At 39.4% G+C, this 17,863-nt stretch overlaps 1 protein-coding gene across 1 annotated transcript in view; it reads left to right on the top strand.

Annotated features, from left to right (window-relative positions):
* Nucleotides 1–17,863, top strand: part of dchs1b (dachsous cadherin-related 1b) — an 85,777-nt gene that overhangs the window by 52,396 nt on the left and 15,518 nt on the right. Inside the window, exons 5-11 of the mRNA XM_008427253.2 lie at nucleotides 11,846–12,028; nucleotides 13,329–13,560; nucleotides 14,175–14,411; nucleotides 15,062–16,114; nucleotides 16,316–16,503; nucleotides 17,000–17,096; nucleotides 17,202–17,359. Of these exons, the coding sequence (XP_008425475.1) occupies nucleotides 11,846–12,028; nucleotides 13,329–13,560; nucleotides 14,175–14,411; nucleotides 15,062–16,114; nucleotides 16,316–16,503; nucleotides 17,000–17,096; nucleotides 17,202–17,359 (2,148 nt within the window). The remainder of the gene's footprint in view (nucleotides 1–11,845; nucleotides 12,029–13,328; nucleotides 13,561–14,174; nucleotides 14,412–15,061; nucleotides 16,115–16,315; nucleotides 16,504–16,999; nucleotides 17,097–17,201; nucleotides 17,360–17,863) is intronic.

Below are 17,863 nucleotides of genomic sequence, written 5' to 3'. Positions count from 1 at the left end.
GCCATTGAGGACAGCATTGATTTCACTGAACATGCGTTTTTGGCTTATAATGACTTTTCTCTGGAACCTTTAGAAGAATCAAGTTAATCAATGAAACTCATTAAGACGCCGGAGCGTTGATTTGAAGTTAGCCCCGTGTGTATTGTATTTGTTCTTCGCTGTTAATGGCTTTTAAGGCACTGACACGTCATGTGCTGCGGCACGACTTTTAGGACATAGAGGGTTTTGAATTGGCCTGAAATAGTTTAACCATCTAAGAATTAAATTTGCTCCACATGTTTAGTCAGGACTTGTCATAAACAGCACAGCTAATGAGCACTAAGGCAAAAACCTCGGCCTCCACATCCACAACCTATGACCCGCGTCTGACTCTTGCTGTGGTTCAGTCTCAGTTCAGTGAGGGACTAATCCAGTTATCGCGGTGGACCGTCACCCCATCTGCTCAATCAAGTTACTTCAATTGGTAGTCAAACATCCACCATTATCAGCTGCTGGTCTTTGCTGCTTATCGTTGGGACCTTGTGGGACACATGACTGCTGTCGCTACATCAGATTTTTATCTCTGTAAGTATGACCTCATACGTAAAGATTAAGAATACTGTATCTAAAGGGAAGCGACCATATGCCCTCATTTTTAGACAAATAATCACTTCAAAATATGCTAAAGAATGTGCAGTTGTAAAAATAATCTGCTTTTCTTACCATTGATGAACTTCCAAATATTTGCAATTAACAAGCCTATTAGATCAGTTTATTAGCTGTTTAAGGAGGAGAGTTTGGTTTGTAATAGTATAATCACATTTTTAGCTTTGAAATTGACTTCAAACGGCATTTTCTCAGCTTGTTTTTTTTTTTTTTTTCCAACACAGCACTATGTTGTAAACTGGACTGAATGGGCTTATTGTTAAGAAGCATTGCCAAAAAAATACATAAAAATTGTCCAAACACAATTTTTTTCTTACTTATTTTTGTCAGGTGGACATATGCAATGCTAAACAGATTATTTTTACAGTTTGTGGTAAAATTAAGGAATACCAGATGCAAGCTCAAAGATACACACGCTAAGCTTTTTATGACCTCCCTGAGGTAATGGATGGAAGATTTTACAATGAACAGAGAAGAAGCTACATGGAAGACACAAATAGGGGCTTTTTAGGAGAGAAAATGCACATCTGGTTATATAAAAAGTTATATAAAAATATATAAATTAGCCTGTTGTTTCAAATGACAAATCTCTTTTATTGTTACAGTGTTCTGCTGCAAATTCAAATAAATTGGTATTATTCATACTATAACTTTTCCCCACTTGCACAGGAATAACAGGTGTCACAGTCACATTCAGGACCCCTTCATGGGTGACTTGTTAACCACCCGCACACAAAACACACATGGAGGCTCATCTGTTGGGCAAAAGAAAAGCACAGCTGGAAGCGGATCTCCCCTTTGGCCCTTCACGACTCACGTAAATTTTATCTTTCACACACACACGACTCCTACTCAATTATATTCTCCCTAAAGCGAACATTGTCGAATAGGAAGTGGATCTGTGTTCTAAAATCATTCTTGTTTGGGCGGGGCAAATTTAGTCCGTCCTCAATAAAGACTACCTTACTTATAAACACACTCGATACTATGAGCCTCCTGCATGGCCACGTCTCTGTTTTGTAGTTTGAGAAACACAATGAAACTAACCTATCAATATTTTATAGAAAGTCTCCTGGCTTGGAAGCCTTCGTCCCCTTCTGCACTCATAGACACTTGGTTTCAATCAGATGTAGCTTGGTCCCTGTGATTCAATTTGAAATGGAAACATGTCAGTATAGAATCCCTTAACTCAAGTTTGCTAGATTTATTGTTTTCGTTGCCACTGGGTACAGATGGTAAAATGTGAATGATGCAATAAGTCTTTGAGTTAAAGACTGCCATCTGGCAACAGATCAGATGCTTCTCTAACAAGGGCAGCTCTGCAGGAGTAAGAAACAAGGAATGTTTGTGGTAATGACAAATCATTTTTGGAGTTTACCTCCGTGGGTCTGCCTTTTTTACATGTCTTATTCAGGGCTTCTGGTGGAGAACACTGGGAAAATATGGTGGTTTTTCTCCGGCATTGTGTTCAGGATCACTGCTCAAAATACATTTTAAGAGAAATTAAAGAATATGTTTCATAAGGAAAGGTTTAGCCTCTGGTCAAAAGGCTCCATCTTTGCTTCCTTTGTTGACCAAGATGCTTCTACACCTGGTCAGTGATGGACAGCAATGTACTCCTCTCTGTTCACTTCTGAAGTGGCCTCAAGCAATGAAACCCACCTGCCAGCTGCTCCCCAAGTCCTCTACTGATGGTTTATCACTGAACTGCATGAACTCTCTACTCCCTGCTCCTAAAATGCTTCCGTTGTTGTCATTTGTGTCTAGTGTGTGTTTAAATGGTTTAATGCAATGGCTAGATTATTGTCCAGATAATAAATATATTCACATGATATATCCAATGATTATCATGTGTGATTGCTGGTTGTGTCACTTTATGAAGCATTTGCATTGGATAACTTTCACAGGCTAAATACAGGGGTGGTGGATTGAGGCCTAGAGGTGCCATACTGACAAAAGATGCACATTCAGCAGAGAACTGCTGATGACAGAATCTGCTCGAGACCAGTTTAAATCTCCAAGGGAGCCATGTTCCCCAGAGAAACTGTCATCACCGTAGATAATTCAAATCATTTGCATTGATCTCATCCTCTGTGAGGTTTTGGCTGTGAGACATGGATGAGTCGATACCAGCAGTCAGAACTCCCTTCTGTTTCTTCGTATAAAAACATGAACACTTTCTAAATCTTGTAAAACAGTTGTAAATTTGCATACATACTATATTACAGTATTCACAAGAACATAATGAATGTTTTTTTTTTTTTTTTTTTTTTTTTTACTTTTGGATGTTCTCCTCATCTGAACTTAGTCATTACGATATTCAATTTATGTAGAATTTTAATGGAATCAAGCGTTGACATTACATATTTTGATGTTGGTTGTGTAAATAGTTTACAGATGCATTGATATTTGTACTTGACAAAAGACGTATGAAGATAAGTAATTTATTTGAGACTAGCTGTTGCCCTACATGAGATTTGTTGCCTTTCTGTTTTCAGCATGTTAGTGTTTTTTAACCAACAGCCAATCCATTTCTCATAGAAATATTACTCCTGTGGTCTGAAAGCTTCAAAACGTTTTTTTTTTTTCTAAAAAAAAATTGCATTCCTCTGGTGTTTGATTTATAGAAGCAACAAAGCAGATTCCTCTCTCTTTTTATCTCTTTGTCAGACTTTTATTACACAAACCACCGAAATGCCCCAAAAAATGTCTATCTCCATTGCACATGTGTGCTGAAACACAGATGTATCTGCTTAAACACGTCTGTAATCTTTCTGTTTTTCCTGATGAGTTAGAGGAATTAAAATGACACAAGGCGGTTTCCCTGAGGCAACAGTGCACCACTCACTTTTCATCATATGTGCCCTCATTCATCCAAAAAGCCGCCAGCTTAGACAGTCTCAGACAGCAGACCTCAGTCTGAGGTCCAACTCCAGTCCGTCTGTGTGCTCTCATTCTTCCTAATTACTATTTTCTTCTCATTCTGAAGGAAATTTAAAACTGCGACACAATGAGTGATAATTGTTGCTTACTCCATAGTACAGTAGTGACTTCTCTGCATAAAGGAAATATGATGGCTGAGAGAAAGCTTCACTGTCATGAATTTCAATTTCCTCTCTTAGCATTTGATTTACTTTTTGAGATAGTCTGATATTTTTAGAGTTAATCAATACGAGTAATTTTAATCAACCCTTGGGCTGAATCAACCGACTTGATCAAGGATCATTTGCAAGAGTGTAATGTTCTTTTCCCTAATTGGGTCCTTAAAGAGTCTCAACAATTGTGGGCCATATTGCGTCTGCTGTGAACACACGCAGGACCATTTAACAACTATAGCACAGTCTCTCTAGGTGGTAAATGTGTACATTTCCCCCTTAGTGTTAGCACCTAATTTGAAATTCCCTATTAGCATCTGTGTTAGTAGATTGCCACAATAAAATTCCCTGGTATTTTCACACATGCCCAGATCTGTTACAGGCAGCTGTCGCACCAGCCAGAGTTCCCCTTACTGACCCCTCGACCACAGACAGAAAGGCGGGGTTTAGATGGCTATTAATATTTCGCAGTACTTCAGGAAAAAAAACTGACTGACCTGACCTCTAATCAGGACCAAGTCGATTCACTATAAGTTGCTATTAAATAGGTGGAAAATCTAGACATCCTACAACTCTGCAGAGATATGCAAAAGGATATCACCAGGCTTCACATCAACATTCATTCATACAACATCCTGATTTAATCTTCCTCCAATTTCACATTTATTGCTTCAAAAGACTTGCTCATTCTGAGGGAGACAGATTTTTGGTGAGCTCTGGTGTTACTGGTAACAGGCTTCAACTGGGACGGTTGACCTGCTTACATTTTTGTGGGATTTTAGGCTCCACCAATTATAATTTAAATCTGCTTGTGTGTCTGAACAGTTAAACATAGAGCAGCAGAGCATAAAAAAAAAGAGCATAACTTCAAAATGATCAGTTGAGCACAAAGCTGCCAATCAAAGTGACGATTGATGGTTTCAGACCAAGTGATGGGTTTTTTGCTACATACTGTCAAGGCTTTTAAAAGTTCTCAAGAATTGCAGAGAGATTCTGCTATATTATGCCTAAAATGTTATGTCATTTTCGTGAGGTACCACAGAGTGACTGGAATTTTCTCTAGCTGGCTAAAAACGGCGCCACTGCTCTCTCACTCACAGAAAAGACACATATGAATATTTGGGAATTGAACCACTTGCCAAAACAAAAATCAGGACAGCCCTGTGTGGAAACTAAGAGAGTAACACCAATCAGCCTTATTATGGTGAAGCTATCTTAAGACTATGTTTAATTGGTGGTGCATGTCCCTATTTCTGTAAAGCCGAGCCAAGTCGGGCTTGCCAAACCGGACAAGTTGCAGGGTGGGGTCTGAAAGCACGCCTCTGTTTACGAGGCAGAATGCTTAAATATAACATAATTCAAAAGAAATTACTGGATTTTTTAAAATTAATTATTCTATCAGAAGCACCAATACTTCCGAACAGATAATGCTGACTGCTGCCTTGGAGCATTGGATGCTGGCGAGGAACACAAGTATGAAATAAATCAGATATAGCAAATTCTAATAGGGCTGCAAGATATTAGAAAATTCTAATTTTTCACATCATTCTGCCAAAATGTCCCATCTCTCATATGCAGTATCCTGTATTGTTCCTTTCTACGAACTGAATGTATTGCTACACTATTGTTTTTAGCATAAGATGCTGCCCAGAGATAATCACACCCCATGTCCTCATGTTACTCTGCTGTAAAAACAGCTATTTACCTTTCATCTGCATATATTTCTGTCTTTGCGTGCAATAAACTACAAGCATTAGGGAGCTTTTGGCAACCATCATCCCTTATTATGTTCATTGATAATTTTAACCATTCTTTCTTCCAAATATAGAAATCAATCTCTCTCGCGCCGCCTGTTTCACCTCCCTCCCTCTCTCTCCTTGCGAGGCTTGATGGGCCTAATCATTTCCAGCCGTGAACTCCACATGAAAGACAACAAGCACTTGCTGTAATAGGGTGCTGAAAGAACGAGCGAGAGAAAGGACAGAAAATGGGCAAGAGTTTTTAGACAGACAAGGGGAGTTCAGGGGAGGAATGGAGATTGAGCAGGTTGGGAGATGAGGCCTTGGTCCTCCTAGTTCCCGTCTCAAGGTCTCGTGTTATCTTCATCCCTGGCCTTTTGTTCCTCTGCCAAACTATTCTCCCTGTTGCTCGTTCCATCTCCCACCTTTTCCTCCATTCCCTCCTGCCATGTCATATATCTTCACTGTACCCGGAGTGCCTGAACTCATTGGCAAGAGAGAAACAGAAATTAATTTGGAGATGTCGGAATGCTATTAGGAATGCTGCTCACTGGAGAGCAAAGGAATGTGTGAGGGGAACATGAGTGGGGAAAAAAGGTAAATGACTGCTTTAACTTCATCCAACTCAAAATGACTTGTTTTGCTTACCAACCCACCCACACTCTTGATTCCTTTTGTTGCTTAAAATGAAGTGGTGTCTATTTGTACAGCATACATGGATTCCATTTTCAAACTGCTATATGATCACAGCTATTTAAAAATGAAAAAAAACAAGATACATGAATAGAGATGTTAGAAAATGATCAGAAATGTCTGATTATGCTCTAAGACATTAGACTTTCAAATTAATAAAGCTGAGATCTAGTCATGTCTTGCGAGACTATTGCTCCAATTTGCGACCACTCTTCTGATGCTGCATACTTTCAGTTGACCAAACACTTAGCAATACCAGAAAGGAAAGTTACATCACATGTTTGTTTGTTTTTTCAGATAAACACACCTTATACACACACAGGAAGGTTAAAGGAAATCGCTGTATAACACCGATTGTCAAAGCAGATTTAAAGGCAGTAATTTCTTAAAGGTAATTATGAACTATTGCTTAGATTTTATGAAACCTCCAATCACAGATGGTGTTTTTCTGTATTTGTTTACCTATTTATTTTAATTTTACTTTTATGAAATTTCCCAATTATGTTTTTTAAATTTTTATTTAAAGACTAGAGCGCCTACACTAAAGTAATTTTTTATGTTATTTGGCAATAATTATCAATGCTTATTTGCAGCTAAGAAGTGATTTCATTATGGCAGACATGGATAATGTGATTGACAACAGGAACGGAAAATAGTTTGATAATCATTACTATTCAAATTCCAGTTTACATCGTAGTACATGACAGGTCCATTTCATTACAATGCTTCTCTATATTATCCAGGTTGAAAAAATACATATCCAAAAAACCCACTTTCTGCTTTTGTTTTCACACAAAGTTATGAAAGCTTTGAGACGCAGGACAGCTGCAGCTGTATCCGAGATGCTGTGGATGGATTTACTTTGACAAAATCCAGTGTTTCACGGACAAACGGCAGAGTATACAGCACGACTTATCTGCACCGGCTCCAACATCTGGTGAAGATAAGAATGAAGAAGTTGAAAAAGAGCAGCAATAGAAAATTACCTCAATATTAGGTAGAAACATAATGAAGAAGAAAAAAATTCTACGTTGAAATAATGGCAGAATTATGCTATATCTCTTGTGAGATTTGACAAATTATGCAGAATTAAAAAATATGAGATTTGACTATTTTTTTTATGGAAAACTGTTGGCAGGACAAAATGGTGAAACAAGCTGATTTTGAGTTTCTGACTAGCCATTCACCAAGCTAAAAGTCTGATCATTTTAGTCACCAGTTGGTTTTTGCAGCTCACTTAATTATTCAACTTCAAAAACAACCATTTAATGGATAATCACAATACCACAGTGGTGGAGATTCCCAATGACCATGAAGGGCCTTCAGTAGCTATGTGACTGCAGCAACATCAAATATACTGCATACTTAGTGCGCAATGGTCCAAGGTCAACAAACTGGATGTTGACTTTGTTGGACCATGTCGCCAAATGTCTCCATTTTTGAAAATGGAGACATTTTCTCTAATTTAAGCTGAAGTGTAGATAGATAGATTTGGATACTTCTCTCTAAATCCAGATCTAAAAAACTTGCTTAAGCATGGCTCATTGTAATGGCAGTTCCTCCAAGCAACAGAGAAAAGCATGAGATAGCCGTATGCTGTGCTAAAAACTCAATGAGATTTACATGTTGAAAGGAATGAGCTTAAGTCTGAGCTTGCTTTGCTCTGTGCTTGTATGCTTACCTCTAGGATGACAAAGAGTTCAGTGAGGAATGATTTTGCACTCTGAAGTCTGGAAGACTTGTCACGTGATCAGGGTGCAGGCTCCTCTGAGTCTAACGCACCAGATTTATGAAGACTTGCTAAGCCTGAGCTCTCTCTAGATTACCTTCTTTTGCCTTTTGAAATCTACATATGAGCTGAAAATACAGAGACAAAGTAAGTGCAAGCAGTTTTTGGTACCAAGTGAAATGATCCTGTTGCCTTGTGCAGTTTAGACTGAGTCTCGCTGGTGCAATGCTGACAACAGAAACCATTTCTACACGCTCCTGTTCCTTCAGTAATGTGGTTTTCATCTGGTACTGATTTATAAATGTTGTACTTTGTCAATATGGTCATGGATTTTATGCTTAAAAGTTCTGGTTAGACTGCCAAAGTCTTCAATCAGCCTACCCACTGCCCTGTGTGCAGGATAGTAAGAAACTCCACTGAAATCATTACATCCTTTGTCATCACTCTGATGGTTAGAAGGCTAAATTTCTTGTCCAACTCTGTGTTTCTTTTGCTTTTTTTGTCCAGCATGAATAATCTGTAACATTAAAGTTTAATGTGTGGAGAATTAGTGTCCTACTTTTACTCCAGCAGTGTTGTAAGTCCTTTCCCACGGACGTCTCAGTCTACAGAATTACTTCCAAGTGTGCTTACATCAACTGCGTTAGAGATTTTTTAAAATTTTTTATATAAACAAGGTGGTGTATTTGCTATGTTTAGTTGGAATCTCCTTTAAAGTCAGAGGTGACAATGAAGTCACTTCATGACCAGGTGGACTGTTGTGGGTGTTAAATTCCTTTTAATTAGATTAAGTGAAAAGGATCCTGATCATATGTGGGTGGTGTGTGGGTAATCTAAAGTCACGCAATACTCCATCACCACAGGTGGCTAATCCATCACAGACAGCGAGGAGGAAACGACGAACACTTAAGGCAAAAACCAAGATCGCAGAAGATAGTGTTAGTCTCAACACTGAACTTTAAAGGAAGTTCCATTAATGATCTCTAAGCCCCAAACGTCCAGTTCAGATTGATGAAGAAAGAGGATTAAAACTCCTCAGAAAAAGACTAATTGTCTAGCTTTGGCTAGAGCAACTCAACTCCCTAAGAGATTGTCCTAATAATCCTATTTTAACTTGTATGTGAACAACTTTCTTTGGGTCTCTGTCTGTCTGCAGCCAATAGGTGTGCATAATGGTGAAGGCGTGTCGGTGGAGCAAAAGGAAGTATCCCACCGGATGTTTATGTGTTTGTTTTCTCTGTTGGGTTCAGAGCCGGGGTGGGTTCAAATCCAGAACTCAGTCCTTTGATAAAATAAACTATAAAAAATGATGTCTCTTACATCTATATTTATAGGTTTAAAAACAATGCTATATGTTTGAAAATCAAAAATTACTTCTATTTTGCTAGTATCAGATTTGCCTTCAGAACTAACTGTTTGTAGATTAGAGTCAATGATATATGTTCAAATCATTTTCTCCTCATTCTAATGCTTCATTAACACTTCAGAGAGTCATCTTCTCCTAAAGATTCCTGTAGGGATTGAGTTGTTTCGATGTGGTTGGCTGATTTGTCAATTGTTCTAATATACAACTGAACTATATCAGAAAGTGGCCAGTGAAAGTGTGTGTCTGAAAGGGGAGTAAATTAGGGGCTTAGTAAGGCAACATCAACAATATTTACTGGAGGCTTTAATTCAGTCAGATGTTGTTGAAAGTAAAAATACATGATGAAAAGGGATCATTTTAAACTGGTAAATCAGATACATTTTCTAGATTACAACTTAAATTAAATGTTCATTGAAGGGATGTGTATGAAACAGACTTCCGGAAATGTAAAAAAATAAAAGAAGAAAAAAAAACGAGAGTAAAAAAACTAGATGAAATTGAAACTGCAGGTTTTAACAGACATAATTTCCAGCTGTTGACAGCTGTGACAGTGACAGTGAAGGATTGATGTTATCGGCGCTTGCGGATCTTGGCTTTGCTTCAAGGTTTCAACATCTGAGCAAGAAGGATTTTCTTAACGAGCACCATAAACACCACAAAACTACATTAAAAAGCCAGACCCTTGCCTAAACACGACATTTCCCCTTTTGTGTGTTCCAAAGAAATCATTGTTGTTATGGAATTTCTGAGTGTTTTTCCTAGATTTGTCAGAACTTCTGTGTATACACAAGGGGGAGCTTTTAAGCTTGCCAAGTAGCAAGAATGATTTGAAGTGAACAATAACAAATGGATCAAATCAGGTCTAAGAAGGCTCATTTTTAATAGAAATGTACAACAAATGGAAATGAAAATAATTTAAATGGCATGTTAAATAGAAAATTGATAGAAAACCGTTTCAGTCTCTAACATGATTAGGTATTTAGACCAGGAAGTCATTCAGCGGTAAAAAAAAAAAAAAAAAAGGGTCCAATAATTTGCAAAAGAATATGTGGCCAATATTTTCATGAGTTTCTCTCCAAATTCAGAAAGACCATTTTTTTGCTTGCTGCAGTTATTTAACATTGGTCAGTTTTTATTTATTTATTACACTTTGCATGCCAATAATGTAGCCACATTTAATAGAACCTCACATCTGACACAAGAAGCTAAAGATCAGTTACTGTTGGAAGCATTCGTAATGACGGATGTAAAAATGAGGAGTTAGAAGAATGTGGAGTGAACTCGTATGATCAAGATTAAAAATAATAATACCGTCATGTAATTTCCTAATATTCTGCAGCTGTACTCTGCTGTGAGATCCCTGGGAACTCAGAGGAAATGTTGGGAAATCAGACGTAGACCGTAGCTGCAGTCACAACACTGGACCACATAAACTGCCCTTAATCTCTCTGGGTATTCACCTAAGTACCAGTTGCATGGAGAACTTGATCTGAAGACATCTATCTTCAGAGCTAGTTTCTCACTCAACAAGTGAGAGGAGTAGCAATCCCTGGACACGTGACCAGTACCTCACATGGCCAATGCAGAGAAGTGGACAACAAGCAGCTATGGTCGAGTATACTGGTAATTATACCTACTAACAACATTGTGTTGGATTATCCAGAGTAAACTCCTACAAGCATGTGGATAACATGCAAACACTCCATGCAGACCGGATTTGAAACCTCGACCCTCATCCTGTGAGGAAATGGTGCTAACTACCAGGTCTTCCTGTTAAAGACATGATTAACGAATATTGATCGTTTTTAATCAACATATCCTGTGGAGATAATGTCTTTATCGGGGAAAAGACTTGTTTATTTTAGCGAGCCAAAGCCAGACAAGAAGCTCAGCAGCATGACTACTAGATAAAATTAAACCTTCAAATTTCTAAAAGCTTGCTTCAACAATAGGCATTTACTTGTCACAATTTTTGGTTTTAATTTAATTTTAATTTGACAATGGCATTACTTATGTAAGTATTTTTGGCACTTTTAGGAAAAAAACTAAGTATGGATATTTAAACTGTGTTCTCAGCTGGAGCAAAAAGTGTTTTCCATTGCAGTTTATGTGACTTGATCAAGTGTTGAACTGATTTTCATGTCTGGACTCAGACACCCAATAAAAGAAATTCCTGTTTTGAAATGCCACATTTCAAAACAGACCCAAGAGGAAATGTATTTTTATTTTAGTAAATTTTTTTTATGTTTTTTACATTTCCGACAAATCTGGGATCTATAATGGAGTGTAATAAAGTGGATTACTTGCACAGATGCTCTTTTTATGGTGTTCTGGAAATTGTAGTAAGTAGTGCTGTGATATGTGATATTTGACCAGGAGCACTTGTACATGCCTATGAGGTGACTGAATCGTGGTGTACTATTGTGATACGCAAAGGTTCTCAGTTTGTGTATTAAAACTGTAACACAGGAAGAACTTCTTTCACCCAAACATTTCTGGTTTTACAGGCATGATATTGTACAGCATGAACAATTTGACGCATGTGTGCTTTTCCTAAGTGGTGTGTCTTTTCTATCAGGTGTCGGCTTCAGATGGGGACCGTGGCTCTTTTGGGACCATTGCCTACACCCTGGGTTCAAATTCTGGAGGCACACTTCCCTTTACCATTAACAAGGAGACGGGCCAGCTATGTACCAGCACGGCTCTAGACAGGGATGAGGGATTGGACAAGTTTGATCTAGTTGTGACAGCAACAGATGGAGTAAGAGCCCATTTCCTCTATTACTACTGTATCTTTAATATTTAAAATTACTGTAATACTTTGATTTAAACCTGTAAACAGTGCTAGTATACAAATTTTACCAAGCTAAAACACACTTATTGATTTTGTAGCATGAATGAATTAATGCTTTGATGAATTTTTTTAAAGGCACAAATCAACCAATCTATCAAAAAGCTATTAGTCTAATAGCAATAATTTGGCCATTCCTCCGTTAAGCAGTCATAACCAGATATTTAGTAACTAATATTTAGAGCTTAAGTAAACTTTTCAAAAAGTCAAATAACTTGATTTGTTGCAGGAGAAGATATACATCAGCGAATATCAGATTCCTTGTGACAAAAGACAATCTTTCTGCTTTCGGCATAAAGAAATCAACAACTTTTGATCAATTTTGATGTTGTAGACAAATCAAAGATGTGTTCCACTGAACTGATCAAAGTGACGCTCACGTCAGAACCCAACGCACTGTTTCCTTGCACTGACTTGAAGAATCAAAGGGAGCAACAGGATGGCAAAGCAATCAGTGAAAAACAGGAAATGCAGGAAGGGATGGGGATAAGGAAAAAAGCAAAGAGCATTTTGATATTGATTGCTACCAGATCATTTTGAACAGAATCTACTGGGAAAAAATAGTCATAATTGAACCATTCTGATTAAATAAGTGTCAAATAAGTTGGAATCAATAGAGGCCTAAAGTGGATCACATTTACATTACTTAAATTTAAAGTATCATTTAATCGCTGGATACATGTCAAACTGGATCTAATCTGCAGTTTTTTTGTAATGGAATAAAATAAGTCATTCCAGTGGTTTTCTGCATATCCATCATTCCCAGCTGTATCCACATGGTGTCTATTGCCTTTGTCTCAGCTATCTCTTTTTTTATAATGGCCTCGTAAACTAACCCTGCAGTTACAGTGTAAACCCATTACTTTGCTGACAAACACAGCATTTGAACGGCTCCATATTTAAGGGATTGTCAACAAAGCGCTCATCTCTCTGGTTTTCTTTAAAACTGCTCAGATTTGTTGTTGGAGTTTTTAATAAAAGACTTGATTGTCATCAAGGCACACAAAACAAAACCAACAGTATGCTGTCTGTGGTGACGTACTGCACAGCTACTTAACTAAAACTTTATGTCCCCAAGTTTAACTTGAATTCCTTTTGAGTGTTGAGCTAGAAAATGCTGTCATGTTACACTGTGTACTTCATGAGAACTTTTTTTCCTACATATATGAATGCAGAAACTGTTGAATCAACTATTGTTTTATCCATACAGGGTGGTCTGAGCTCTGTGTCTCGCGTGAGGGTCACTGTGGTCGACATCAATGACAACCGGCCCACCTTCTATCCAGTTGTGTACACGGTCAGTCTCAGTACCCACAGTGCCCCGGGAACCTCCGTGGTCAAGGTGACAGCCAATGACCCTGATGCTGGACAAAACGGCAAGGTGACCTACCGCACAGTTCCTGCAGGGGGCTCCACTTTCTTCACTCTCAACAAAGACACAGGTGATTTTACTTAATGTGGAAGTGATGAGACAACAATAACTAAACGTTTAAACTAACTTCCTCCCTGCATTTAAACCTCTAAACAGAGGAAGACAATATAAAGAATTGATATTAACTGGTTCAATTGTGACTCAAATGCACTGCAATAATTATATTTAATTGTCAGTGTTACTGTGATTCTGTAAATCCGTATGATTTCCTAACTGAAGACAAGAATAAACAACCAATCCAATGAAAAATATCTTGGCTTAAAAATGCTGACTGTTTTTGAATTTCGGCTTGCAAATTATATCAAACCGAGCCAGGTATTTAATTTTCTCTTCATTATTTATTTGATTTTTTTAACTCCTAATTCTAGGAAACATAAAACGATGTGCTGAACATAACAAGAACCAGTCAGTTCATACAGTTGACTCCAGTAGTGTTGATGTGATTGACCAAACGTTACATTTAATTTTGTTTTAATAGAAAATAAAATTAATGAATTAACTAAATAACTTAACAGGAGTTGTAAAGAAATATATTTAGTTTGTACAGTCTTGATCTTGGCTGTGAAGCTGTCTGTAATTAAGATGAAAGAATTTACACTTCATTTTTATTTTCTGCACTTGCAGGAGTAATTTCTTTGTCCCGTTCCCTCCATGGTAAATCCAACACGGTTATTTCCATGGTGATATCGGCCGAGGACGGCGGCGGTCTAACGGCACCAGTTAATGCCAGAGTCAATGTGAGCGTGGTGGGAGGTTCTGTGGCATCTCCCATTTTTGAACAGGCACAGTATTTCTTCACGGTTTCTGAGGACGTTCTGAGAGGCACGGCGGTGGGAGTGGTCCGTGCTGCAACAAAAGCAGGTGGGAATATTTGTACCATTAATTAGGCATTTTCTTTGTAATGTAGCACTCCTGGTCAGAAACAATCAATCAGAGCCAGGAGGAGGGTTTTAGTGCTGCCAGTCATGCATTGCTTACACCCTCCCACTTGCTGTCAGCAGTGCTACAGCTCCAGCTCCTGCAGAGTCTGCAGTGAATGTGCAGGCTAGTTAGCATAGCCACAGACGATGGCAAATAAAAAATGTTTATGCAATATTAGGTTGTTTCTCTACAATTACCAGCTGCAGAAAACCAGCAATCTTGAGCTTATATGCGCTTACAGTGAGCAGCGCGCACACAAGAGTGACTAACAGCGCTAAGACCCTCCTTTTGGTTATGATTGGTTGTTTCTGACTGGGCAGTGTATTTCTGCAGATGGCAGTAGGACCACAGAGAGGCAGAGGAGACAAATCATCTGTTTTATATTATACTGTCAGGAGTGAATGTTTGAACAAAAAGTAAAAAACATTTTATTTATTAAATTTAACTGCTGAGGCTTTAATGTTTTTTTTGTATTGGTATCTCTCATTGCATTTATATTTCATGTTATGCAGCACTTTGGTGCAAGATGCTTGTTAAAAAGGGTTATGTAGAGACTTGACATTGACCTTTAACATTGCTTTTCCGTTCAGGAGTCTCTAAAGGCATCTTATACTCCATCTCTTCTGGAGACCCTGATGGCTACTTTACAGTGGACAGCACCTCTGGGACTATTCGGACAGCTCTTCCTCTTGACCATGAAACCTGCTCCAGTCTTGATCTGGAGATCCAGGCACGCTCCGGTTCTCCTCCAGCCTACGCAAACAGTCATGTTCGAATAACTATTTCAGATGTCAACGACAACGCCCCGACCTTTCTCCCCTCCTCATCGGAGTCCCTCCTTTTGCCTGAAATAACCAAAATGGGAACAGTTATCTACCGTATTCAGGCCACAGACAAAGACTCCGGTCACAACGGTCAGCTCAGCTTCGACCTCATCTCTGCCGGGGCTGCAGGCAGCAGTGGCCAGAGGACATTTGGTGTTGACCGTGGCAGCGGGGAGGTACGCTTGATTGGAAGTCTTTCGTATGAAAGTGTCCCACGCTATGATCTTCAGGTGATAGCGAAGGATGGTGGAGCACCTCAGCTCAGTTCCACTTTCACTCTCGTGGTCCACATCCAAGCACAGGATGCCCAAGGCCCCACCTTCGATACCCTCACCTACAGGGTGGAGCTACGGGAGAACACGCTTCTCAACACACGTTTCCTGCAGGTCCGAGCACTCAACAAAGAGGCTTCAGGGAATTCTGGAAGCTCTCCGTCTTCATCCTCAGTTTCCTACCGCCTGAGGCCCGACGGTGATGCAGCTGGATTTGGCATCATGCCCGACACTGGATGGCTGTTTGTTCGAAGCTCTCTGGACCGAGAGGTTAAAGACATGTTCCTATTGACCGTCCTAGCTACGTCAGGCCCAGGTGGAGCAGGGAGGACCGGCAGCGCCACTGTCAGGGTGACCGTAACTGACGAGAATGACAATTCCCCGAGGCTGAGCCAGGAGAGAGTGTTCCTGGCAGTCCGAGAGAATTTATTGGCAGGAACCGGGTTTGGGAGAGTGTCTGCGACAGACAGAGATGCAGGACTAAATGCTCGACTCACGTACAGACTTCTCCACTCTGACAGACACTTTCAGATCAACTCCCAAACAGGTGACTAGAAACAACATGCAGTAGCTACGCCATCACTTCATTTTAACAGTTTTAATTGGATTAAAATTAAATCAGCATTACAGCAAACTTAAAGTAACTGCATATTAAAAGCCACATAATTTCCTACCAGAACTTAATGATCAGTAAAATCTTAATGAAACCATTAAATTGCTTTCTGTGTAATTTCCCGTTTTGCTTCAGGGGAGATCAGCACCCGCCTCGCCCTCGACAGAGAGCAGCAGTCGAGTTATCAGCTTGTGGTGGTCGTGCAGGATGGGGGTACCCCTCCTCGCAGTGCCACAGGCACCGCTCACATCACCGTGTTGGATGAAAACGACAATGCCCCCAATTTCACTCATGCCAGACCTGAACGGGAGCTGCTGTTTCAGGTGAGAATCGAGGGAGATATGTCAATATACGAGGCATGCAGCTGCAATTTTTCTCTTTTTGTCAATGGCAAATTCTAAATGTTGTATCAGTAAGAATTATTTTGTGGCAAGTTATTTTTTTATCATCTATACCTTAACATTGCTAACAGTGCACACAATCATTTTACTTGATCTATAGTGCCTTAAAAAAGGTCTATATTTTTTTCTGTTTTTTACAAGTGCTTCACAAATTAAAGGTTTTTTGTATTAGACAAAAATAGTAAATATAAAAAGTGATTTCAGGATGATGATTTCATTCATTATTGCGAGGGGGGGAGGGGGAGGACGGTAGCTAGACAAACCAACCTAGAGGTCTGTGTAGTTTTTGGTACATGTTTCTTCAAAGTTAATCACTTAAACTTGAAGAAACTACTGTATGCACATGTTAAGTGCAAAGACAAATATGAGGAAGTGTTTGCGAACTTGTTTGAAGTCTGAGAGTTTTTTTTTATTGCAGGTGACAGAGGGGCTTCTATCAGGGACTGTGGTGGGGACTCTGTCAGCTAAGGACCCAGACGAAGGGGAGAATGGTACCCTGCATTACTCTTTATCAGGTAATTCCAATGTGGTCAAACGCTGATCCAGTGCCCACTGCAGTTCTGTAACTGAGCGGTGATGACTTTCATTTATTACTGTTTTATCTCTTTCACATTCCTAAGGACCCAGAGCAGAGCGTTTCTCCTTGAACCCCACCAGTGGTGAGCTGAGAACTGCTTCCCCTCTGCGATGGGCGGACAGAGCCGAGTACGGATTTACCGTGACCGCTACTGACCACGGCACTCCAGGCCTCAGCTCAACCTGCCAAATCCGTATACAGGTATACAACATATACAGCATATACAGAATATACATTTTTGTTTTCTGTCCAAATTAGTCGAAATCAAGGGGGGAGCTGAAGCCCTTTTTGCAGAGCACAACGGATAACAGTTTACCTCACTCTTTTTGCTTTCCTTGCTATAGAGTTTTATGAGAACGAGTGAAGCTGAACCCATGCCTATGTAAATAAAAGCATGTATCAAATCTAGTGTGCGTTTCCTGATTCGGAGGTCATGGAGGTAACAAAAGTCCAGGGTGGGAGGGTGATGTTGCGCTCTGGGAGTGCGCTGGCCTGGACTAATTTTCGGAATTCTCAGCAGTGAAGGTCAATCCTGCATATCAACATACAATATTAGGAATTCGGCTGCAGGAGAAAAATGTCTTCAAGGAGAGGATGGTGGCGGCTTGCTTTCACTGTAGAGCTTTAAGCTCTTTGTTTTTCTGCCTGATGTGATTTCATAAAGGAAAAGGATGCTAATTGCAGCAGGAGTGCTTGCCTCAGATT

Source organism: Poecilia reticulata, linkage group LG14 (assembly GCF_000633615.1).
Source record: "Poecilia reticulata strain Guanapo linkage group LG14, Guppy_female_1.0+MT, whole genome shotgun sequence".
Lineage (NCBI taxonomy): Eukaryota > Metazoa > Chordata > Actinopteri > Cyprinodontiformes > Poeciliidae > Poecilia > Poecilia reticulata.
This window is presented reverse-complemented; position numbering and strand designations above follow the sequence as displayed.